At 43.2% G+C, this 27,348-nt stretch overlaps 1 protein-coding gene across 1 annotated transcript in view; it reads left to right on the top strand.

Moving 5' to 3' along the window:
* Nucleotides 1-27,348, top strand: part of LOC140737557 (transmembrane protein 144-like) — a 153,364-nt gene that overhangs the window by 111,363 nt on the left and 14,653 nt on the right. The window contains exons 10-11 of the mRNA XM_073063999.1: nucleotides 11,388-11,485; nucleotides 23,382-23,435. Coding sequence (XP_072920100.1) covers nucleotides 11,388-11,485; nucleotides 23,382-23,435 — 152 coding nt within the window. The remainder of the gene's footprint in view (nucleotides 1-11,387; nucleotides 11,486-23,381; nucleotides 23,436-27,348) is intronic.

The raw sequence follows: 27,348 nt of genomic DNA, 5'->3' as shown, positions 1-27,348 counted from the left end.
AAGACATCAGCTGAGAGTATCGAACAGAGATCAGCCCTTTATCATTAAAGCTAAGAGTGAGTTTTTCCCACAACATAGCAGGTGGTAGATCAGGAAAAGAGGGAAATTTTCCTTGACAAAGTGGCGAATCTGTAGGTATTTTAAAAAATGATTATGCGGAAGGCCATATTTACTGTACAGGTTATCAAAACTATCAAATATATTATTGGCGTACAAATCCTTAATGCGCATAAGACCATTCAAAACTCATTGTCTAAAAACTGAATCGAGTGTTGAGGGAAGAAATAAATGGTTTCTATGAATGGGACCCAAAACTGAAGCTGATGTGAACTTATACTGGCAGCGAAATTGATTAAAAATTTTGAGGGTGGAGAGCACAACCGGGTTAGATGTGAATTGAGAGGATTTCAATGGCAAGGAAGAATACACTAAAGCTGGGAGCGACGAAGAGCGCAAGACCGTGTCTCAAGTAGGCCCCAGTTTATATCTGGCCGGTGGAGCCAAAATAATACCTTTTGAATGTTCGATACCCAGTAATAATGAATAAAGCTAGGAAGGCCCATTCCACCTACGTCACGACCTTTTGGAGACTGCGCTTATTAATCCTTGGGACCTTATTTTCCCAAATATAGGAGGTTATAGCTTGGTCGACTGATTTGAAAAATAACTTAGATAAGAAAACTGGCAAGCACTGGAACAAATAAAGAGATCTAGGAAGTACAGTCATTGTCACTGATTGAATTCTCCCAGCTATAGTAAGGGGTAAACTGGGAAGGACAGTCATTTTCACTGATTGAATTCTCCCAGCTACAGTAAGGGGTAAACTGTGCCATCGCTCACAATCAGCCTTCATCTGGCTAACCTGAGGCCTGTAGTTAGCTTCAAATAGAGATGTAAAAGAGTGAGTAACGTGTATTCCTAGATATACAAAACCATCTTGAGATAAAGGAAAAGGCAAAGATTCCTGTCACATCTGTAGGGCCAAGTTATTAATGGGAAAGCATTTGCTTTTTTGAAGGTTCAGTTTATAGCCAGAGAAGGCTCCAAATTGACACAATAGCAGGTCTGCTACCTACAGGGTCGCTCACATAATGTAGGAGGTCATCAGCATATAGGGATACATGGTGTTCCATGTCCCCTCTCCTAATGCCTTGAAATAATGTAATTGACCTAAATACAATAGAAAGAGGTTCAACTGCAATTGCAAAAAGAAGAGGGGACAATGGACAGCCTTGGCGAGTGCCACGTGTTAATGGAAAACAGTCAGATCGAAAATAATTCATCTGTATACATGCTAAAGATGAGTGATATAACAGCTTAACCCAGGCTACAAATATTCTGCCAAATCCAGATTTCTTCAAAGCACTAAACAAGTATACCCACTCCACTCTATCGAACGTCTTCTCCCTGTCCAAGGAGATAACAACCCCCGGACTCGGAGAATCACTGGGTGAATAAACCACATCAGCCAGTGTATGGACATTAAAAAAAGAATGGTGATTTTTAATAAAACCCGTTTGATCATCTGCGATATCTTGGGAAGGGGGTGTTCTAAACGGCACGCAAGCACTTTAGGCAAAATTTTCACATCCACATTCAAAAGTGAGATAGGACGATATGATCCACATTGAGTCGGATCCTGGTCCTTTTTAAGAAGAAGTGAAATAGATGCCTGTGAAAGAGTAGGGGGTAAGGAATTGTTCTCCAAAGATTCCTGAAACACTTCTCGAAGGACCGGTATGAGCTTATCCTTAAATTTCTTATAAAATTCTATCGGATAACCATCAGGACCTGGAGACTTAGCACTCTGCATAGTCATAATGGCATTATTAATGTCTTCCTGCCCAGGAGCCTGATCTAAATTCTCCACCCCCTCTGGTCCAAGAGTTGGTATTTCCAAATCATCTAAAAAACGTTCCATATTTGTTATATCTGAGGGAAATTCTGAGGTATACAGAGAGGAATAAAAAGCTGCAAAGATATTATTAATCTCTTTTGGATTGTTTGTCAAGTTTTGGTGCATGTCTCACATCTGGGGAATAAGTCGTGTTGCAGCTTGACGCCTCAACTGATGAGCCATAAGCCGGCTCACCTTGTCACCATATTCATAATAGAGGCCACGTGTCTTAAGAGTTAATTGTTCTGACAGGTTTGTAGATAGAAGATTAAACTTTGCTTGTAAATCAGCCCGGCTTTTATATAATTCCGCAGTGGGTGCCTCAGAATATTGCCTAACCAGGTCCAAAATAGATTGTGATAACACTTGCATTTCCTGCCTACGCTCTTTATTGGCATGTGAAGTATAAGATATTATATGACTCTCAAGTAAGCTTTTAAAGTTTCCCAAAGTAAAGAGTATGATACCGACTCAGTTTGTTAGTCTCAAAGAATGTGTCAATGTTAGTTGATATATAACTACAAAATTTCTCATTGGAAAGCAAAAGGGGGTTAAGTCTCTACAGAGGCCATTCTCTAATGTTTAAAGGAAAACATAGGTCTAGTTTCACGAGTGAGTGATCAGATAAAACTATAGCAGTGCACTCAATTTGTCTAATCATTGGTATCAAGGAGCTATCTATAACGAAATAGTCTAGCCTGGAATAGGAGTGGTGAACGTGAGAAAAGAAAGAGAATTGCCTAACCAATGGATTCACCTATCAAGCAGTGGGTCAATAGCACAGTTCAAATCTCCTGAAAAGATTAGCTGGTGTGTATTCGGGTTAGGTATTAATGACAAAACCTTATTTGCAAAGTGGATGTCGTTCCAATTAGGGGCATAAACATTTACCAAAATGACAGGTATCTGAAAGAGAGATCCAGAGACTATAATAAAGCGACCATTAGGGTCACTGATCACATCAGATGGTGTAAACTGCATTCTTTTGGTGACTCATATTGCCACCATCCCCCCCCCCCACCCCCAGACCTACTATTAAATCTGGAAAAACCTGACTAATCCATGCTTTACGGAGTCTATTATGGTCTTCCACTCTTAAATGTGTCTCTTGTAGAAATAGTATATCCGCTTTTAATTGTTTCAGATGAGAGAAAACTTTAGCTCTTTTAACAGAACCATTGAGCCCCTTTACATTCCTAGAAATAAACCTCACAGGGTGGCCTCCATCAGCAGCACCCATGTTAACCATATCAGGAGACACACAGGGCCCACAATCCAAAACAGTGCACAAAACAGCACAAGCTGCACACAATAGCGCACAATGAAAAGAAAGTCTGGCCAATCCGTAACACACAAAAGAATAAGCTGCCATGGTGATCTCTGAAAACACTCCCTCTACCCCTTTACACAAACAAGAAAAACAATTAACCCCTGAAACCTAGATCTACATCCCCAACTGAGGATGATCGCAGGCATTATCAAACAAAAAACTTCCAAAGCGTTCTCCATACAACCAAACCTTCAATCTAATCTAGGGTGGCTCCCCTCCTTAGAATTTATACCAACACTTATTCTACCTTTGATATATATAGGCTAAAGATAACACAGGTCAAGCAAAGCATTAAAAACACAAAAGAAACTAGGAAACTAAACACCAGAGATGCAAATCACAAATATTTACATTTTGCTGGTTGAAAGTTTTTGTTTATCAGATTCCGCAGCATAGCAGTTCAACCTGATCGTGTTTCACAAGAAGTGAATTGCGAAAATCAACAGTTTCCCTTGGCGGGAGACCCCTTCAAAGCTGCATGAGTAACCTAAAAAAAAGTCATTGCTGTTCTCATTCTTCTTCCAGCGCGAATGGTAAAACTCTTTGGCCACCTTTGGTGCATCGAAATAATGCTTTTTACCTTCATTGATGACCTGGAGCCAGGCAGGATACAAGAGGCCAAACCTGACCACTTTCCCGTAAAGTAGGGATTTCACCTCCTTGAACACTGCTCGTTTTTTCCCCAGCTCCGCACTAAAATCTTCATGAAAAAAATACACCTTATGTTCGCGGAAATACAGCTCCTGCTTTTGTCTACTGATGATGCGTTGCTTCTCTTGAAAGAAGTGAAAGAGAACCAGGAACATTCTTGGTCACTCAAAGCTGCTGCGCAGGTTGACTCTGTGGTTAAGAAGGCGTACAGTGTATTGGCCTTCATCAATCGTGGGATTGAGTTTAAGAGCTGAGAGATAATGTTACAGCTATATAGGACCCTGGTCAGACTCCACTTGGAGTACTGTGCTCAGTTCTGGTCACCTCACTACAGGAAGGATGTGGAAACTATAGAAAGGGTGCAGAGGAGATTTACAAGGATGTTACCTGGATTGGGGAGCATGCCTTATGAGAATAGGTTGAGTGAACTTGGCCTTTTCTCCTTGAAGCGGTGGTGGATGAGAGGTGACCTGATAGAGGTGTATAAGATGATGAGAGGCATTGATCATGTGGATAGTCAGAGGCTTTTTAACAGGGCTGAAATGGCTAGCATGAGAGGGCACAGCTTTAAGGTGCTTGGAAGTAGGTACAGAGGAGATGTCAAGGGTGAGTTTTTTACACAGAGAGTGGTGAGTGCGTGGAATGGGCTGCCAGCGATGGTGGTGGAGGTGGATATGATAGGGTCTTTTAAGAGTCTCCTGGTACATGGAGTTTAGAAGATTAGAGGGCTATTGATAGCCCTAGGCAATTTCTAAAGTAAGTACATGTTTGGCACAGCATTGTGGGCCAAAAGGCCTGAATTGTGCTGTAGGTTTTCTATGTTTCTGTGTTTCTAAGTATCATCTCACTGTGCGGCCACCACTTCTCCAGAACTCAATGCAGGCAACTACTGCTTCATATTCAGAGTGGTCAAGTTGCAGTAAGCTTGTGGAATGGTGCAATCAGAAGCTCCCAACTGATCCAAAGCTCTATCCTGCCCTGGCCTTGCCTCTGATTTCCCTATGGCAGAAGACTGGGCACATTGCTTTTACTCCAGATGCAGGAACGCTCTCCCATTATCCGTTCATTTCTGGCCCTTCACATGAATGCATCCACATGAACGTTCAGCTCCTGGCCTGTACTTCAGGCTGAAGTCATAAGCAGACAATGCCACCAACCATAATGACCTGTGGCATTCAGTTTTGCCAAGTTCAGGATAGAAGTCAATGGATACTCGTCAGTCCTCACCTAGAACTTGGCACCATGTAGATAACCATTTAACTTATCTACCACAGCCCATTTCAACTTGTGCATGAGATAGTTTTGCTCAGAGGGTGACAGACTCCAGCAGACAAAAATGCCAGATTTCAACCCTGATCGTGATATAAACCCTCTTGGCTGGTGTCTGTTTGTAGCAAATGGGAGTTTGCAAAGGCCAACACAGATGTTTTCATCAGCAGTTCCTTCAGCAACTGGAAGACCTCTTCACATTTTGCATCCCATCTTGCTCCAAAAGGCTTGGAAGGGCTACGATAAGCTTTACCATCCTTTCCTTTTATCGTCCTTCCTTTCTTCCTCAAGGAGGGGTAACGGCACAGAAGCTGATTCAAGGGGCAGTGGTGGCTTACTTTGGAGTAGTCCTTCATGAACCCCTGGTAGTACCCACAGAATAGAAGGAATGATCGCAGGGCTCTCACATTCATGGGCCTTGGCCGTGTTGTCCCTTCCTCTATCAAAGACAGATCTGTAGCTACTCCATCCTGTGAGACTCTGTGTCCAACATGGTTGACAGTTGTCTTGCAGAACTGGCACTTGTCCAGTGACAGCTTTAACCCTTCAGCTTCCAGGCAGTCTAACACCTTCAGTAGCTTTTTCTCATGCTGTTCCAGGGTGGACCCAAGCACTATGGGATCATCCAGGTACACCAGTACCTTAAGCAAGCTCATGTCCCCAGCAGTCTTCTCCATGACACTTTGGAAAGTAGCCTCCTACTCCTCCATCGCGTTTTCCTTCTCTCTTACTTCTCTGATCAGCTCACCAAACGAGGGAGAGAGTGCATCCTACGAGATATTCAGAGGCTTAAAGCAATCACGTCTCGTGACTATGTGCCCTTTGCCAGGTGGTCCAACCTTTTAGTTAATTTGCCTCAGCCGGATGAATGGCCCCTTTGTGCTGTCTCTGTAGCTGAACAATGTAGGCAGGAAGTTTCGCCCCTTTCTCCTGGAACTCCACCATGATCTCTATTGGGCTTCCCAGCATGCCAACAATGCTTCTAGCACTTGCATGTAGCCTGCAGAAGTGGGAAGTGGATTCTCTGCCTTCAAGGACCTCACTACTTTAGCAGCCGGGCCTTTTAGATGCTCTACCATTTGCTGTCCTTTCACATTATCAGAGCACTGCCATTCATCCAGCATCTGAGATATCTGCTCCACCCAAGTCTCATACTCCTCCTTCCCCTCAGGGTGGGCTTCACACCCGAGAACATGCTCAGCCTACGATAACTTTGACTGTGTGTCAGTGCACTTTACAGTTTATCCATCAGTGACATAATTGCCAATACCAACTCAAAATTTTCACCCCTCGCTGAAGGACTCATTAGTCTCTCCACAACAGACAACTGCTTCCTGTCACTCCGCAGAAATGAGAGCAACTTGTCTTTAAAGTCTCCATCCTCAGCTATAGGAAACTCGGCTTCCAAATCGGCACCCTTGCCTACACTTCCATCTTCTCTGAAAGTCTGGATTTCCCATTGCTCTGCTTCTCCAGGTACCCCAATTGTAACAGGCAGATCCACTCCTCTCATGTCATTGTCAGTCTGAACTAAAATGACATCTTTGTCCGCCATTTGGTAAAACTGCAATTCCATGATCGTAACTTTCCTTAAAACTTTAACATTACTTAAAACCATAATCAACGATTCATCTGGGCTGCAATATCCACCCCACTCAGAACACAAGCTTTAGTTACGAGTAATCTCTTTGAATTGCATCAACACTTAATTCCTGCAGCATCCATAACCACATATCCTAATCACTTTCCTGGACAATAGTTTAACACGCTTAAACACACAAACCACTTAATCAATTCTTTGAGCAATTACACAGTATTCAGATACTCCAGTCTCGGATGAGCCCCCACAATGGAGCCCCTTTTTACCTGGCATCTCTGGAGATGCAGTTCATTAGCCCATCAGTAACAGCCACTGGACTCAGTGGTGAGAAAACCACCTTTCTCAGACTCCAGACTCCATACGTCTAGGGTCTAGGGTCGATTTAACTTGGATCCCACCAAAACAGGGAAGTTGCGATGCCTCACCCACCCAAACCCGATCTGTGTAAATACTGTGTAACTACTGCCCCCATGCAATTTGGCATTGGCAAGAAATAACAGATCATACACTGCATACAATTGTAAAGAAAGTATACTTATTTAACTAAACCATTATTAAAGAAGAAAGAAGAAAAATAAAGGGAAAAAAACAAAAGTTCCCAGTATAATTAAAACAGTCAAATGTGTATAAAATTGGAACTCAAATCTTCCAAAAGCCGTGCCTGATGTACTCACTGCACTAACTCCTATTTACTGATCACCAGTAGAAATTCTCCTCTTGGACACCATCAAATTGCACATTCCTGTTGGATCAAATCCTATGGCTGGTTCTCTTGAGATTCTTCTCTTTCCATCTCCCACTGTAAAAGACCTTGACCCACCGCAGTGTCCATCACAAAAACCTCTCCACACAGTGTTCTCTAGAACCTTCTCCCAATTCTGCCATCCTGATTGGATGACACACATTCCTAAGCTATCACAACTCTTATCTTTAATGGTAACCCAAACCCTACCAGCAGAACACACTGCTTCTACAGAAAACCATTAAATGAAATATGCTACAAAATTAGCAGTGAAACTTTTACAAGTTTCTACAGGTGTTTGGTGTGGAGCGTCCTGACTGGTTGCATTAGAGCTTAGTATGGAGGTGCCAATGTATAGGATTGCAAGAGGTTGCAGAGGGTTGGAGACTCATTTAGCTCCATCGTGGGCACAATGCTCCCCACCATCAAGGACAACATCAAAAGGTGATGCCTCAAGAAGGTGCTATTCATCACTAAGAACCCTCACCATCTGGGATTTGCCTCTCTTCTCATTATTACCATCAAGATGGAGGTGCAGGAGCACGAGGACCCACACTCAGTGAGTCAGAAACAGCTTATTCCCCTCCACCATCGGATTTCTGAATGGTCCGTGAACACTACCTCAGTACTCCTATTTTTGCAGCATTTATGTTGTACTTTTTTAGCCATTTTGATGTCTTCGCACACTATTGCTGGTGCAAAACAACAAATTTCATGGCATCACAAAGCAGATAATAAATCTGATTCTTATTCTGATTTTTGCCAATACAAACATTAAGCAATAAGGTTATTAAATCCAAACAGTCAAGTACCTCTACAATAGAGTCACAATCAAACTTCAATATCCCGTCCATGCCTTGGACTCCTTCATTTTCAATTTCAGTCCACTTTATGTGTTGGCACAGTTGTATCGGTTATAAATTCCAATGTATAATTTGAAGCCTCATAAAGAATTTGAGTGGAGAAAACAGTGCGGAGCTTTGAGTTTCTTTCCAAGATGTTGGAGACATGCTGGAACATACACTGAGCCTGTTTGCTCTGTCTGCCACAAGTGGTGGGATTTTCTGGTGGCAGCCTATTTTATTTTACTTCCCATTCCAATATGTCAGACAATGACCTCCTCTACTGCCACAATTATGCCACTTTCAGGTTGGAGGGAAAACATCTCATTTTCCATCTAGGTGGCATCCAACCTGACAACATGAACATGGCTTTTGCTAACTTCCAGTAATTTCTCCCCAACACCACCCCACTTCTCTTTTTCCATTCCCCATTCTGGGTCAGCTCTTACCTTTCTCTTTTCCTTACCTGCCCATCACCTCCTTCAGGTACCCCTTTCTCCATGGCCCACTCTCCTCTCGTATGAGATTCCTTCTTCTCCAGCCCATTGTCTTTTCTGCCTATCACTTCATTCCCCCCTCCCCATCCCCTGGTATTTCCCGCTCACCTGGTTTCACCTTCACATTCCTTGCTTGTCTTCCTTCCCCTTGCCCCATCTTCTCATTTTGGCTTCTTTCCCTTTCCTTTCCGGTCCTGATGAAGGGCCTCAGCAATGAACAATAGCTGTTTGATCCCCTCCACAGACGCTGCCTGACCTGCTGAGGTCACCCAGTAGCTTTTGTGTATTCAACATCAATTTCTCGAACTTCTGGTAACTGCCCCCCACCCCTGTTATTCACCATTCCCCAGTCCCATTTCCCTCTCTGACCTAATCTCCTTTCCTGCTCATCACCCCCCTCTGGTTCTCCTCCTGCTTCCCTTTCATCCGTAGCCTTCTGTCCTCTCCGATCAGATTCCCCCTTCTCCAGCCCTTTATCTATTTCACCAATCTACTTCCCAGCTCTTTACTTCACCCCTCCCCCTCCGGATTTCACCAACCACCTTGTACTTCTTCCTCCCCTCCCTCGCCTTCACACTCTGACTTCTCATCTCTTTTTCCAGTTCTGCTGGAGGGTCTCGGCCGGAAACGTCGACTGTTGACTCTTTTCCATAGATGCTGCCTGGCCTGTTGAGTTCCTCCAGCGTTTTGTGTCCGTGTTGCTTGGATTTCCAGTGCCTGCAGATTTTCTCTTGCTTTTGTGTGTTACTCGATACCTCCTGCCTCTGCAGAGTCTCTTGTGTTTATCACCTGCTGAAAGATCCCTGAGCTTCAGCCACAACATCCGGGGACTGACTTGTGTGAAAAGCTTAGGCAGACATGTGTTTTTAGCCAGATAATGAGGAAATGAATTGATCATAAATTAGGATTAATGAAGTAAAGAGAATGTAAAGGGATGTTCCTGAAAATTACACAGGACTCAATTGCCATTTGTGGACCAGGGAACATAACTTCAAACTGCTGAATATGAAAATTAACATTTCACCAGGAAGTTGTTATTCGCAAAAAAGTTATCTAAATAAGGCTCAGATGTTTAGAAAGGCAATGAAGAAGCTAACAACTGCATGTGTAATGAAGAGAGTGAAGGGTCTTCATCCTTGAACGACCACAAAGTCAAAGACTTTCCGCATCCATTTCAATAACAATCGGTTAAAAGCTTATTCCAGAAAATTTAGAAATTAAGATTTAATTGACAGAAACTTGATGGCACATTAGACTGATGATTCTCATAACCACCTAAACTTTATGCTGGTTGTATTTTTTTAAGTGAATTAAGTGGTTCAATGCAGTTTGAAACTTGCTTCTTCAAGCAGTGACAGAAGCCAAAGTTTTCACTGTATTTATTTCCTACAGTGTTTCTCTGAAAACTGATAGAAAGCTTGGATTGCTTTTAATCTTCCAGATCCAAAGCCACATTCTCAGAGGATTCAGTAATGTTTGAGTGTTTGGTGCAATAACAAACTGATTTGGCTAGCAAGAAGCAGGGTTTGTATATCTGATCCATTGCACTTTTTGATGATCTAATGAGAGCTTAATTATTGTTGAATACTCCTGGAAAAGTTCAAAAAAGTTCAAAGGAATTTTATTATTTAAGTACATATGTGACACCATGTACAACCCTGAGATTCAATTTCTTGTGGCATACTCAATAAATCCATAATAGAATAATAACCAGAATAAAGTCAATGAAACAACCACACCAGTTTAGGTGTTTAACCAGTTTGCAAAAGACAACAAAACTGTGCGTATACAAAAATAAATAAATAATTACAAATAAATAAGCGATACATATTTAGAACATGAGATGAAGAGTCCTTGAAAGTGAGTCCATGGGTTGTGGGAACAGTTTAGTGATGGGGCAAGAAAAGTTGACTGAAGTTATCCCCTCTGGTTTAAGAGCCTGATGGTTGAAGGGTAATAACTGTTCTTGGACCTGGTGGTGTGAGTCCTGAGGCTCCTGTACCTCCTTCCTGATGGCAGCATGACCTGGATAGTGAGGTCCTTGATGACTGGTGCTGCCTTCCCATGACAATGCTTCATGTGGATGTTCTCAGTGGTTGGGAGGGCTTTACTCATGATGAACTCCACTACTTTTTGTAGGATTTTCCATTCAAGGGCATTGGTGTTCCCATACTAGGCGGTGATGTGGCCAGTCAATATACTCTCCACCACACATCTATAGAAGTTTATCAAAGTTTTAGATGTCATACCGAATCTTCACAAATTCCTAAAGAAGTAGAGGTGCTGCTGTGCTTTCTTTGTAATTACATTTATGTGCTGGGCCCAGGACCAGGTCCTCTGAAGTGATAACACGGAGGAATTTAAAGTTGCTGATCCTCTCCACCTCTGATCCTCCGATGAAGACTGGCTCATGGTTTCCTCCTACTAAAATCAATAATCAGCTCCTTAAGATAAATCACGAGCTGCTAACACTTACTGATTAATTTCCCTAACAGTACTTTTACAGATGCCAACAGTCATCTGCTAACACTTAATAATTCTCCATTCCTTTTTTCCTAGCTTTCTTCTCAGGATTGCTGTGGGGAATTGCAAACAGTGCTTGGTTTCTGGCAAACTACTACCTTGGTGCAGTTATCACATTCCCTCTTATTACTGCCGTAAGTATCATAAAGGACTGCTCATATTGATAATAAAAACAGTGAATGCTGCAAACACTCAGTAGGTTAGGCGGCATCTGTGGAAAAAGAAACAGTTAATGTTTCAAGTTCAAAGGCCCCTGATCAAAACTGGGGAAGACAGAAAGCAAGTCAGGTTTAGGTTGCAGAGATGGTAGATGGATGGGTAGAACGCAGGAAGTATCTCTGATAGAGTGGGCTCAGCTGACCGAACGTTGCATTTAAGGAGTTGATAAGAATGGATTAAGCTTCAAGGGTGTCATCATGTTCAGAGGCACAAGGAATTTGTAGAAAAGTTGGCAATAATGCAAAGTTTGAAAGAACGGAGAGAGAGACAAGCAGTAAAAGCAATAGTCCCCATGCTTGCTGATCAAATTAAACAAAAAGACAAAGAGGTGGAGAAAGCTACAGTACATAAATCAAACCTGATGTCTGCAGGAGAGGATTTGTGGTTTCAGCAGGAAATGCTGGTGTTCCAGACACATTGTCTGGCATCTGTTCACCCTCTGGCCTACTGGCATGTAGATACTCTATGACAAGCATCAGGTTGCTTGTACTGTAAAGCATTGTGCTAACCACTACCTTCAAGGGTTTTTACACAGAGTGGAACATCCTGCCAGGGGTGGTGGCAGAGACAGATACATTAGGGCATTTAAGGAAGTCTTGGGCACACGGTTGATAGAAAAATGAAGGGCTATACGTGAGGGAAGGGCTAGATTGATCTTAGGGTAGGTTAAAAGGTTGGTCTTTTGGGACTATTGTTTTTTGTGGATCAAAGGGTGTGTACGGTGCACTTGTGTCTTTGCTATATGTACACACTCATTCGTGTGTATGCCAGTGAGACCAGGAATTGTTGGCTACCCTACTTATTCCAGTGGTCATGCTGAGCTGTCCTCTTGTATTGTCTCAATCCAGTGAACAAACTACCTGTCGTTTGTATCGTTCCCCGGAATCAGATGGCCTGCAGGGTTGTCAGTCTATCTCACAGCCTAGATGCTATTCATGGTCAACCCTGCTCTGTCCGCAGTGGTTGTAATTGTTGCCCGGGTTCCCGTAATGTTGGATTTTTATGGGAATCTAACTCTCTCTGTATTGAGTTTGCATTTAATACCACGGTCCTGTTGTTTTGACTCCCATTTTTTTAAAAGCTACTGTCCTGAGTTCTGACCTGCACAGTGAATTTGAAGGAGTAGGTGAAGGGCGATTGTCGGCGAGACTCTAAACGTTATTGCAGTCACAGGACTCAGTCATTGTTTCTCGATCTTGTTTCTTGTTTCAGGAGATGTTGTTCAATTATCTGTAATGTTGCACCCGGTACCGACTGTATTCCCTCACGTTCCAAACTACCATGTCCATGGAAACTTCAAAGCTGCACATAAAATCCAGTGGTTTCTGTTGGATCTTTAAACCTCTCAGTTTTCTGATAGGTATGAGCTGTTAAAAATAGGTTACTATCTCTGATTCCTTATCTACACAGTGTTTTGAGGACCAGTAAGCTTGCTATCACTTTCAAATGTCTACGGGCAAACCACTTGAATAAAGTGTATCATCTGAAAAGAGCTTGAAGACCACTCTATTGAACTAATAACAGACCTGTCCTCTGGGTGCACACTCCAAAAGCTTCCCAAAATTATAAAATCATGTTAGATCTTTGAGAACATCTATTTGAGCACTAATGCTTTCTTCCTGCTTCTGGACATATCTTTCAAATCTCTTAAATGGCTGAGGTTGAAATAATCTTCCAACATTTATAATACTGAATTGAGTAATCGGTAGCTTCCAGGAAATTAGCTAAATTAGCGGACATGTATTACATTTCAAAGCTAATCATAATGATTAATGTTTGTTTCTTTCACGGCTGTATTCAACATCAGATGCTGAAAGCTGGAGCTACTCACGAGTATCTTGGGTCAGGCAGCATCTGCAGATGAAAGTTAACACTTCTGGTTGAATCCCTTCAGATGATTAACAGATGGAGGGTCTTGACTTGAAACATCAACTGGCCATTTTCCACTAGAGATGTACGTTGGGCTGCGGAGTTCCTGTCACGCTTTGTGTTACTCTGGCTTCAAAGCTTTACTGAGCAGGAGAAACATCTCCATCCTCTCCTCATAGGCTGTGAACAAATCGAATGCTTTGTTAAATACTCCAAGTTGCCAGAGAAACCTGGCTAATCCTGAACCGCTGTTTCATTTCTTCTTCCACACCCAAACCACTTGTACAGTAGGACATTTACTTCTAGCTTTGTGCAGACTTGCACAATATTTCTTTCAATTTACTTTAAAAAACAAATGCAGCTTTAAGGACAAGTAGTGTTGGTTCTCGTGCAAAACAAAATCACTCTCCTCCTTTTGATCTGATCAATAGGATTTGAGCAAATGGACTGACTTAGCCTATGATGGGAGATTAACTACTGGGTCCCTTTTGGTGCTGCTCCTTTTGCTGTATTTACTTACAGCCTCAAAATTGCCATGGCCTAGAATAGTTCTGATTCTGAAAAGAAATGCCAAGGACAAACAACAACTTGTTCAACCCCACTAAAGCTTCCCTTCCCGTTTGTCACGAGGGCCCACAGAAACTCACGGAAAATGAAGGATGCCCAAAATGTTCATCACAATTGTTCAGTGACTTCATGGTGATGTAATGGCCATATATAACCATATAATGTAATGTTCATCACAATTGTTCAGTGACTTCATGGTGATGCAATGGCCATATATAACCATATAATGTAATGTTCATCACAATTGTTCAGTGACTTCATGGTGATGTAATGGCCATATATAACCATATAACCATATAATGTAATGTTCATCACAATTGTTCAGTGACTTCATGGTGATGTAATGGCCATATATAACCATATAACCATATAATGTAATGTTCATCACAATTGTTCAGTGACTTCATGGTGATGTAATGGCCATATATAACCATATAACCATATAATGTAATGTTCATCACAATTGTTCAGTGACTTCATGGTGATGTAATGGCCATATATAACCATATAACCATATAATGTAATGTTCATCACAATTGTTCAGTGACTTCATGGTGATGTAATGGCCATATATAACCATATAACCATATAATGTAATGTTCATCACAATTGTTCAGTGACTTCATGGTGATGCAATGGCCATATATAACCATATAACCATATAATGTAATGTTCATCACAATTGTTCAGTGACTTCATGGTGATGCAATGGCCATATATAACCATATAACCATATAATGTAATGTTCATCACAATTGTTCAGTGACTTCATGGTGATGTAATGGCCATATATAACCATATAATGTAATGTTCATCACAATTGTTCAGTGACTTCATGGTGATGCAATGGCCATATATAACCATATAACCATATAATGTAATGTTCATCACAATTGTTCAGTGACTTCATGGTGATGCAATGGCCATATATAACCATATAACAATTACAGCATGGAAACAGGCCATCTTGGCCCTTCTAGTCCGTGCTGAATGCTTACTCTCACCTAGTCCCACTGACCTGCACTCAGCCCATAACCCTCCATTCCTTTCCTGTCCATATACCTATCCAATTTTGTTTTAAATGACAATACCAAACCTGCCTCTACTACTTCTACTGGAAGCTCATTCCACACAGCTACCACTCTCTGAGTAAAGAAATTCCCCCTCATGTTACCCTTAAACTTTTGCCCCCTAAGTCTCAACTCATGTCCTCTTGTTTGAATCTCCTCTACTCTCAATGGAAAAAGCCTATCCACGTCAACTCTATCTATCCCCCTCATAATTTTAAATACCTCTATCAAGTGCCACCTCAACCTTCTACGCCCCAAAGAATAAAGACCTAACTTGTTCAATCTTTCCCTGTAACTTAGCTGCTGAAACCCAGGTAACATTCTAGTAAATCTTCTCTGTACTCTCTCTATTTTGTTGACATCTTTCCTATAATTCGGTGACCAGAACTGTACACAATCCTCCAAATTCGGCCTTACCAATGCCTTGTAAAATTTTAACATTACATCCCAACTCCTATACTCAATGCTCTGATTTATAAAGGCCAACATACAAAAAGCTTTCTTCACCACCCTATCCACATGAGATTCCACCTTCAGGGAACTATGCATCATTATTCCTAGATCACTCTGTTCTACTGCGTTCTTCAATGCCCTACCATTTACCATGTATGTCCTATTTGGATTATTCCTACCAAAATGTAGCACCTCACACTTATCAGCATTAAACTCCATCTGCCATCACTCAGTCCACTCTTCTAACTGGCCTAAATCTCTCTGCAAACTTTGAAAACCTACTTCATTATCCACTACACCACCTACCTTAGTATCATCTGCATACTTACTAATCCAATTTACCACCCCATCATCCAGATCATAAATGTATATGACAAACAACATTGGACCCAGTACAGATCCCTGAGGCACACCACTAGTCATCGGCCTCCAACCTGACAAACAGTTAACCACCACTACTCTCTGGCATCTCCCATCCAGCCACTGTTGAATCCATTTTACTACTTCAATATTAATACCTAACGACTGAACCTTCCTAACTAACCTTCCGTGCGGAACCTTGTCAAAGGCCTTACTGAAGTCCATATAGACAACATCCTCTGCTTTACCCTCGTCAACTTTCCTCATAACCTCTTCAAAAAGTTCAATAAGATTTGTCAAACATGACCTTCCACGCACAAATCCATGTTGACTGCTCCTAATCAGACCCTGTCTATCCAGATAATTATATATACCATCGCTAAGAATACTTTCCATTAATTTACCCACCACTGATGTCAAACTGACAGGCCTATAATTGCTAGGTTTACTCTTAGAACCCTTTTTAAATAATGGAACCACATGAGCAAAACACCAATCCTCCGGCACCAACCCTGTTTCTAATGACATTTGAAATATTTCTGTCAGAGCCCCTGCTATTTCTACACTAACCTCCCTCAAGGTCCTAGGGAATAACCTGTCAGGATCCAGAGATTTATCCACTCTTATATTCCTTAAAAGTGCCAGTACTTCCTCCTCTTTAATCGTCATAGTTTCCGTAACTTCCCTACTTGTTTCCCTTACCTTACACAATTCAATATCCTTCTCCTTAGTAAATACTGAAGAAAAGAAATTGTTCAAAATCTCCCCATCTCTTTCTGCTCCACACATAGCTGTACACTCTGATTCTCTAAGGCATATATGTCAAACTCAAGGCCCGTGGGCCAAATCCGGCCCGCGGTGGAATTATCTTTGGCCCGCGAGATAATATCTAATTACTATTAAAGCTGGCCCCAGTAATCGAAGCGCCTATGGCTGAGTTTATTCAGGTACCAGGTTTTCAGGGTTTTTAGTGTTTATTCGGCAGTCTTGCTCGGCAATCTTCTTCATAAGAAACGGAATTTGTAAAGTGAAACACTTTGTAGTTATAGCAGAGACTGAGACACATGAGAGCAGGCTGAAAAAATGGAGGCAACGAAAGCTGCGTTCGCACGCGTCCGACTGATCCGGCCCGCATGAAGCTGCATTTTGCTCAATCCGGCCCGTGACCTAAAATGAGTTTGACACCCCTGCTCTAAGGGACCAATTTTATCCCTCACTATCCTTTTGCTATTAATATAACTGTAGAAACCCTTTGGATTTATTTTCACCTTACTTGCCAAAGCAACCTTGTATCTTTTTTTAGCTTTTTTAATTTCTTTCTTAAGATTCTTCTTACATTCATTATATTCCTTGAGCACCTCATGCTGCCTATATTTATTGTAGATACCTCTCTTTTTCCTAACCAAGTTTCCAATATCCCTTGAAAATCATGGCTCTCTCAAACTTTTAACCTTTCCTTTCAACCTCATAGGAACATACAGATTCTGTACCCTTAAAATTTCACCTTTAAATGACCGCCATTTCTCTATTACATCCTTCCCATAAAACAATTTGTCCCAATCCATTCCTTCTAATTCCTTTCGCATCTCCTCAAAGTTAGCCTTTCTCCAATCAAAAATCTCAACCCTGGGTCCAGTCCTATCCTTCTCAATAATTATATTGAAACTAATGGTATTGTGATCACTGGACTCAAAGTGCTCCCCAACACATACCTCCGTCACCTGACCTATTTCATTCCCTAACAGAAGATCCATTACTGCCCCTGCTCTAGTCAGTACTTCTGTGTATTGCTGCAAAAAACTATCCTGCACACATTTTACAAACTCCAAACCATCCAGCCCTTTTACAGTATGGGCTTCCCAGTCTATGTGTGGAAAGTTAAAATCTCCCACAATCACAACCCTGTGCTTACTACAAATATCTGCTATCTCCTTGCAAATTTGATCCTCCAATTCTCGCTCCCCATTAGGTGGTCTATAGTACACCCCTATAAGTGTTTCTACACCTTTCCCATTCCTCAATTCCACCCAAGTAGTCTCCCTAGACAAGCCCTCTAATCTATCCTGCCAGAGCACCGCTGTAATATTTTCTCTGACAAGCAATGCAACACCTCCCTCTCTTGTCCCTCCAATTCTATCACACCTGAAGCAACGAAATCCAGGAATATTTAGTTGCCAATCGCACCCCTCCTGCAACCATGTTTCACTAATAGCTATAACATCGTATTTCCAGGTATCAATCCATGCTCTAAGCTCATCCACCTTCCTTACAATGCTCCTAGCATTAAAATAAATGTATTTAAGAAATTCTCCACCTCTTCCTCTCTGTTTATCTCTAACGGTACAAAGAACTTTACTGTCTTCTTTTTCTTCCTTCTCCCATACATCTGTTCCTACACTCTGGTTCCCCTCCCCCCTCATATCTAGTTTAAATCCACTGGAGCCTCTCTGGCAAACCTACCCACAAGAATATTTGTCCCCCTCCAGTTCAGATGTAAACCGTCCCACCAGAACAGGTCCCACCTTCTCTGGAAAACTGCCCAATTAACTATAAATCTGAAGCCCTCCCTCCTGCACCATGTCTTCAGCCATGTGTTGATCTGCACTATCTTACTATTTCTAAACCCACCTGCACGTGGCACTGATAGCAATCCTGAGATTGCTATTCTGGAGGTCCTGTCCTTTAACTTGGCACCTAGCTCCCTAACCTCACCTTTCAGGACCTCCTCACTCATCCTACCCACGTCATTGGTCCCTACATAGACCACGACATCCGGCTGCTCATCCTCCCTCTTGAGAACACTGAGAACTCGATCCGAGATATCACGGACCCTGGCACCAGGGAGGCAACAGACCATCCGGGATTCTCGATCTCTTCCACAGAACCTCCTATCTGTCCCCCTAACTATCGAATCCCCTATCACTACTGCTCTCCTCTTTTCCCTCCTTCCCTTCTGAGCTGAGGGTCCAGTCTCGGTGCCAGAGACGCAACCACTGCAACTTGTCCCTGGTAGGTCGTCCCCACCAACAGTATCCAAAACGGTATACTTATTGTTGATGGAACAGCCACAGGGGTGCTCTGCTCTTCCTGTCTATTCCCCTTCCCTCTCCTGACAGTCACCCAGCTACCTGTCTCCTGACTCCTAGGGGTGACTATCTCCCTGTAACTCCTGTCTATTTCTGCCTCTGCCTCCCGAATGATCCGAAGTTCATCCAGCTCCAGCTCCAGTTCCCTAACTCAGTTTGTCAGGAGCTGCAGCTGGATGCACCTTTTGCAGGTGTAGTCATCAGGGACAGCTGTGCTCGCCCTGACTTCCCACATACTGCAAATGGAGCACTCAACTGCCCTAACTGCTGCCTCCATTACCTACTCCTAAGCTAATTAGATTAATTAAAGGAGCTTACCCGACCTTACCTCACCTGGAGTGAAGCTCCAGGTGAGGTAAGGCCAGAGTCACAGATGATGGGGAGCCTTCAGTCCCATTCCCAGACACCTGTGATAGGAATCAAGACGATGTGCTTGCCCACGCACTATTGGGTATAATGTTCACTGTAATGTAGTCTGATGCCTACCCAGATAAAGAAGATTTAATCAAACTTGAATACAGAACTACCGGCACTCTTCTTAATCTAGGATGGATTCTCAGCAGGAATCAACGTATGAGCGAACACTTCTTTGCAGATGACTGGGCACCCAGTGCCAGCTCAGAGGAGAGACCGGACAATTTTGCCAGTGTCTGCGGTCACTTTGGCCTCACAATTCACACAAAAAAGACAGAAATGCACCAATCTTCAGCAAACACCTCAAAGCACTGACCCAAACATCCTGGTGAATAGTCAGAAGCTTCTGCTACTGGGCAGGTTCGTATAACTCGGCAGGAAATCTTCACAAACTCACAACGTAACAACAATAGAGTTGCTTTTATTCGGTATGTATTTAATACGTAAAATAGCCAGTGGGAGTGTTATTAGTCCTATGTCTACAGAGAGAGAAATGTGGAGATGTTCGGATGTGTCCAGAAGCGCAATCCAAGATTTCAGTTTCGAGACTGTCTTTAAATGGAGAAAGAGGGAAGCAAGCCTATTTAAGGCATGATTTCCAGAAATCAGGCTAATAATGGGTCAATTATTATCTGGGGCTGTGCAAGAGGCCCAATTGTGGAGATCTTGGAAAGCTGTAGGGTTGTTATGGGGATAAAGCAGATGTTGGACCTAGGAACGATATTGTGGTTAACAGCCTGGTTCACCCTCAGATCCTGTTCCGCTCTGAAAACAACCTTTGCTACTAGGAAATAATAATTATTAGCACCCGTCATATTTTCTGATTCCTGTTATATTCAAGTATCAGAAACAATTCATTGCAATAGTACAAAATGTTCAATGGCAGATGTACTGTAGCATTGCAAGTTATCTCGTAGAGGGGCTGTATTTTTCTTAAACCTTTGCTCATTGAGAGGAAGTTCAGTCTGACTTGCGATTGCACACGTGAGTCCTGTTGTTTGAGAGGTTGCCCTGCCACCTTGTGGAACGAGTGAGAATAACAAGCATTATCCAATAATACTAGATAGAACTGGAATCTGTCAACTCATTGGCCAGAAAGGTTATTGCCGTCCCTCTTTTCGATGATATTCCTGACTGCTGAAATCTTCAGGATTTTCTGATGGATCAAGATTTTCAGTACTTCCATTGTTTTTCAGCATTATGGTTATTTCAATGCACCCTAGGTCAAATGACATATTAGGAGTGCAAGGATTATAAAGTGTAGCGCCAATTTGAATTGTAAAATGTTGTATATAATATTGTAGTGCTCCGGGGGGGAGGGGGAGGTGCGTGTGGTTGACAGCCTACCCCAGCATTCCTGGCAACCTGCGCTATTTATTGTTCTTAAGTTAAAATACTTTTGTGTGATGTTCATTTATTGTTACATTTTAGCCTGGGTTATACATGTATTTGCCTGTGTGTGTGTGGGTCACCCTGACTGTGACTGGGGTGTGTGATAATCACCTCCCCATCCGTATGTGACTGAGTGGGTTCTCTCCCCGGGTCATAATGCCCGGTCTTTTTTTTATGCTTGTTACAATTAAAATGGCTGTTAAGTTCAACGAGCTTTCCTCGTCTGTCATCATGGACCGAATGTTTGGCTCATTGGTGTCAGGAGCGGGATTAGAAATTGAATGCAAGATTGAAGAACTACAGTGTTGGATGGACCTGGGGAATAAGTCAAGGGGCCTAGCAGCAGGCCTCCCCTGCACCCCTGGGCCGGGCTCATGAAGATGGGACTCCAATCCAGAGGGAGGATCTGGGAAGTCCCCAGAGAACTCCGATGAGGTGAGTGTCCCCAAGCTCCTCAACCCAGGGGACACTGGCATCACCTACCTCCCTTGTGGCCCGCACCAGGGAACCCAAGTTACTGCAGACATGGGAGGACGGGCAACAGGGCAGGTACCACCAACGCTGCCAGAGCAAGTGGAATACCTATGGGCCTCAGCAACTCAAGCGACAAGGTCCACCCTGAAGATCCCCAGATACGATGGTGCCAGTCGCCCGGAGCCTTGCCTGGCACAAGTCAAATGCCACATGGCACAACAGGTGGAGTCCCACCGATACAGTGGTGTAGCTTGCCTGGTGCTGGAGGGGAATTCCCTGCGGACCCTCCTCAACCTAATGAGCAATATGACTACAGGGCTCTCGTAGCAGCGTTTTGCACAGAGGCCATTGGAAGAAGCAATCAGGGAAGATCTGGGCAGCGGGCGGCCCCGTATGGAGAAAGCTGGGGGCGTTTGCAGCAGATATCTGTTTTCAACATGGCTAATCCCAGTTTCCTCCCGTGGTCCAGAAAGAGCTTGCCCTCCACGCTTTTGTAAAGGCTCTGGTGCTGGAGCACCTTGGGCAGTGTGTTCGCCTGGCATCGCCACCATCGCTGGCTAAGGAGCAGGCTGAAGCAATTTTAGCCCCCCAAGGTGTTCCTGCATCGCCCTGCATGCTGCGAGACTGGGCTTCTGTCACCGAGGCGGTGTAGTAAACTGATGAGGAGGAGCTGTGAGGAAGGTCTCACTGTCGCCCACCCGTCCACGTGTGTGGTGAGACAGGCCATGTGGCCCGGGACTGTCCCATTCCAGTGCCACGTTATGGACAATTCAGACATCAGGAAGCACCAAGCGGGCAGCGCTGCCCGAGTCCTCCGACAGACCTCTCCATTGTCGCCCCTCTGGCTGTGCATTTGGGTGAAGAGAAGAGCTTTTACGTGGACTGCGTGGTGGAGAAAATCTGACGCCAGGCAGTGGTGGACATGGAGTCAACCGTCACCATCATCCTTCCCAGGGCAAGTAGTGACAGCCGGCAATGAGATAGACCTCCCCACCATTGACCAGCAGCAGCAGCAGCAGCAGGGGAGCGATCTGCTGCTTGTCCAGGTGAGGGGACGGCCAAGCGTGGGCGAGACCAGAGCCCCAGACTCTCAGTGGAGATGCGCGATGGGTTGCTGTTCCAGCATTGGCCATTTTCAGACAACAACAGGCACCTCCTACAGCTGGTGGTCCCCGGGGACTCCACGCGGCAGTGTGCAGGCTAGTGGAAGCCGGCCATTTCCGCACAAAAGCTACCACTGGCCTGCGTACAGGCAGGCCATGCAGCTGTTTGTGCACTGCTGTGATGCTTGCCTGTCTCAGAAGGTGCCGAGCTTGGAAGCCACTGGAAGGGTCGGGGAGAGGTCTGAACTGCATCTCCAGTGTGGTATAACTCCAGAGGGGCAGAAGGCGGATGTGCTGCATCGGGACCGACTGGCACCATACTGGCCCTCGGCCACCGTCTACCCAGCGAGGCTGAGGGAGGGAAGAAACACTCCGGGTGCCCTGACTCTCACCTCACCAAACAGTGAAGGGGCTACAGACATCCCATTGCACCACAGGCAGCGTCAGCTGGACTTCCGGACTTTGTTGTGGACTCTGGGGTTGCTGGGGATGGCTGGCCCCTCGGTGTAGTGCTCTGGTGGGGGGGGGGGGGTGCATGGCTGACAGCCTGTTCCAGCGTTCCCAGTGGCCTAGTGGCCTGTGCTATTTATTCTTCTTGTATTAAAATGCGTTTGTGGGATTATGGTGGGATGTTCAAGTTCAGTTATTGCTACATTTTAGCCTGGATTATACATTTATTTGCTTGTGTGTGTGTGGGTCACCCTGACTGTGTGTGTGATAATCACCCCCCTATCCATATGTGACTGAGTGGGTTCTCTGTCCGGGTCGTTGTGCCCGGACTGTTTTTATGCTTATCGCAATAAAAGTGGCTGTTGAGTTAAATGAACCTTTCTCATCTGTTGTCATGGACTGAATGCTCGTCACAATATATTCAGTGAGCTGCACCACAGGGATGAGGTACTCCAAGCATAGTCTGGCATACAAGAAAATAGATTGGAAGAACTTATTTTTACAGCAGTATTAAAAGTAATATGACAGTTTTTCTTTATTGAAATAACCCTAACTTTTCTTTCTACTTTACAGGGTCCATCTGTAATTTCGCTAACATGGGGAGTGTTTTATTTTAAAGAGATAAAGGTTGGTTGATTTGAATTTCACTAACAAAATTGACTCACTTTTTTGAAGTGAGAAACAACATTTTCTTGCAGTGGCGATTAATGGCTTGTTACATGGTTCTACGGAGCAATAACTTGTGGGTTTAGTAGGGGACTGCACTGAGGTATGAGCTCAGACAGGCCATTAGTGAGTGACCATCAGAGGTGAAACTAAGCTGGTATAGATCAGGATCATGAACCAGTAAGAAAATAGCTAACCCAATCTGTTTCAATGGGTTACATTGGCAATGTTAGCTGTATGATTGTACTATTATCACCATACCCAAGCTGCACCTGTGACTAGCTGGGACAAGGGCAACTACTCTGACTGGCCCGTGACCGGGATACTGTCTCAGCACTGGGTGAAAAGAAAGGGAAGACACTGAATGGTACATTACTCTTTCTTACAAGTCAGATTAGCCCCCCATAATATTAGAAAGCAAAAAGTGAAGCAGTGTTAAATATATACAGTACTGATTGGAATCCTGGGCCCTACGTTACTCACAGATTGGAAACACCGGAGAAAGCTATGAAAAGATTTACAAGAACGAAGGTTACAAGGGCAAAGTCAGGTTTCCTTTATCTTAAAAAAAGATGAAATTATGAAGAGGAATGTTTGTCTTGTAGAAGTATATTCAATAATGAACCCAGAAGCAATTGCTCAAGGGTAATAGGATTGTGGAACTCACCAACACATGGAGAGATTGAGGTGAAGAGCACAGGGGCAGGTGAGAGGCACCACATGAACAGGTGAGGGTGCAATTGTGTAAGGTGGGAGGAGAAGTTTATTGAGATGATATCATAAAAAAATTTTAACCTTGAAGGGTATATTACTGTATATGAGCTAGAATTGTCCATTTCTCTTCCATAAACACTGTGTCATTTTGCTCAATGAAATAATTGAATGAAAAGCACCTGATAGCTTCCTGGATCCAAATGCAAGACCCAGCTTGTTAATTCAAAATTGGTCAGCCAAAGTTTATGCTGACTGTCATGTTTAAAGAAGCTAAGGTGTTGGATCATTTTACAGCACACTCAGGGCAGCAGATTTGGGTATTTCCACTGTAACTCAAATCTTTATAAAGTAGAGATGATTGTAGGCACAGAAAACTGCAACACTACAGTTGTGATTTACTAATACTTGAACTTAATAGACATAACTTCAATTTTTAACTGATTTTGCAATAACAGATCTGGGAGCGTTTGTTCAAAACAGGAAAGTGCATCGTTACCCACTACTGATACATTTATTCTATCCTGACTTATGGAAGTGAATGCTGGACCATTTCCACAGCAATGGAAAAGAGACTAGAAGCAGCTGAATTACAGTTCTACAGGAGAATGTTAAAAATATCATGGACCACACACATCAAATGAAGAAGTTCTCAGAAGAGCCCGAGCAGTTAGATCACTCATACAAATGATAAGAGAAAGACAACTCAGATTCCTAGCACACATCATGCGGAAAGATGAACTAGAAAAACTCGTACTCTCTGGAAAGATTGAGGGCAGCAAACCTAGAGGAAGACCTCGGCTTATGTACATCAAAAGCCCAGCCAGGTGGCTACACATGGAGGAAATGGAAGTCATCCAAAGAACGAGGGATAGATCTGAATGGAAAACCAATGTCACCAACATCCGCATTGGATAGGGTACCTAGACAGACAGATAGCCCACACCTGGGTGATACACTAACAATGAGAATTGCTAAAGCAGCTGAATTAAACCTCATTAACGCACACTCACCACTTCACTGAATTTATTGACAGGCAATTAAACCAGCAAATAACAAAATAGGTTCTTAGTGGCCGTTTATGTTTGCAAGTAAAATAAAACTGTTTTGCCTGAGTTTCTGGTTATGTCTGAAGTAGAGCAGAGAGCTGAGAATAATCAGGCACCGTCTACATTTCAGATAGAGTTTTTACACAATGACAGGTGGCATAAGAAATTGAATGATATGAAGAGGTCATAATGCAGGGTAAAAGAACAAACAAAACACAAAAGCAAAAGGTGGATCTTAAGGTGCAAATGCTGAATAAGTATTTTGGCTTAAAAGTTGGATGTTAAATGAATATTAGAATTTTGAAGACGCCCTGGCATCTAAAGCTGTTGAGTTGAACATTGTATTCGGAAGATTTTAGTGTGCCTGGATGGAAGCTGAAGTGATTGGAATAGTGTTCTTCCAGAGGGAGAGTCTTGAACAAGAAGACAGAACTAAATGATAAAGGTCATTTCATACTGAAAATTCCTCCTGTGGAGGTGTGTCTTTGGAATTCTCTGCTTTGGTAGCCGGTAGAAGCTGGAACATGAGAAAAATTAAAAGTGGCGGTGAGCAAATATTTGATAGACCAAGGAATGGAGGATGATGGAGAAATGACACAGGAGCCGAGGTCAGTATTGATCAGTCATAATCGTGTTAAATTGTGCCGGAGGCTTGAGGGGCTTGATAACTTATTTCAGCTTCGGTTTTCCTGAGTTCCTGTGAGTAATGGAGGCTTAAAGCGGGAAGATTGGCATGTGGTTTGATGGAAATTTGAAGTTCTAGGCAACTGGAAGCATTGGGGTCATGTTTGCAAGCTGAACAAGAGAGTTCCACTAAATAATCACCCAATAATCATTTGATCTCCCACCTCAGACCCCTTCACCACACTTCTCCCATGAAGTGTGAGTCAGTAATTAAAAGAAGTTATTTTGTCGGATTGGGCGTTACAGGCAATCTACTGCCCTTCTCCTGAATGTACTTGTGAAAGTCATGGCGAACTGCTGCAGTCTCACTGCCCTGTTGGGGGAGTGAATCTGGAGCCAGCAGCAGTGGGAAAGCTGTACACTTTTAGATTGGGATGGCTTGTGACTTGAAGGTTTGAGGTGAGAAGAAGGAGTTTTATGGGGGATCTGCTGGATTTTTTTTAAAAACCAGAGATTGTTTGCTATCTGGAAAGAGGACAGTAATTGGTTCCACCTTGTCTTCAGGACTCCACCATCATGGAGTTGCGTCCTCCAATTTATTTTATTTGTCCTCCATTGCTCAAGACAAAATGTGACAGCCCTGCAGAACTTTGATGATTGCTTGTTTGTGGCCGTTGCAAACTGGTCTTTGCAGAACACAGTATACTAAATAAAAGTGATATTGAGTTGTCGTAAGCCTCTTTGGATTGTCCATCCGTAGATCCTTAGAGGAAGCAGGAGTTTAAATAAAATCTATGGGATGTTTTCCTGTAGTAGCCCACAGCAGGGCTATTGCACTGCCTGCAATACTAGTTAGAACACAACCTGAGAAGGGCATACAGTTCTGGTCATTACAGGCAGAGAGAAACAGAATTAATATCTCAGGTTACACACACAAAATGCTGGTGGAACACAATAGGCCAGGCAGCATCTATAGAAAGAAGCACTGTCGACGTTTCGGGCCAAGACCCTTCGTCAGGACTGACAAAGGTTCTCGGCCCGAAACTTCGACAGTGCTTCTCCCTATAGATGCTGCCTGGCCTGCTGTGTTCCACCGGCATTTTGTGTGTGTTGTTTGAATTTCCAGCATCTGCAGATTTCCTCATGTAATATCTCAGGTTGATGGTTTCAGAAACAGAATCCGTTTTCTTATCACTGCTTCACATGGTGTGAAATTTCATCAGTTCTGATGCTGCCTGATCGACTATTTCCTGTACTTGCAGTTATTAGCTGAGATTTAATGTTTTAAAATCAGAAGTGATTGGTAATTGGTTTATTATTGTCAGACGTACTGAGGTACGGTGTAAAGCTTCTGTTTCCGTGCTACCCAGACAGATCATTTCATATATACAGTGCCTTGAAAATGCATTCAGCCCCTTACCCTTTGAGTATTACAAACAGGAATTTTTAATACTTTAACTGAGAATCTGTATTTGCGAATCTCATCCTCT

This window comes from Hemitrygon akajei, chromosome 13 (assembly GCF_048418815.1).
Source record: "Hemitrygon akajei chromosome 13, sHemAka1.3, whole genome shotgun sequence".
Taxonomy (NCBI): Eukaryota; Metazoa; Chordata; class Chondrichthyes; order Myliobatiformes; family Dasyatidae; genus Hemitrygon; species Hemitrygon akajei.
The sequence above is the reverse complement of the archived record's forward strand: the minus strand, read 5'-3'. Positions and strand labels throughout refer to the sequence as shown.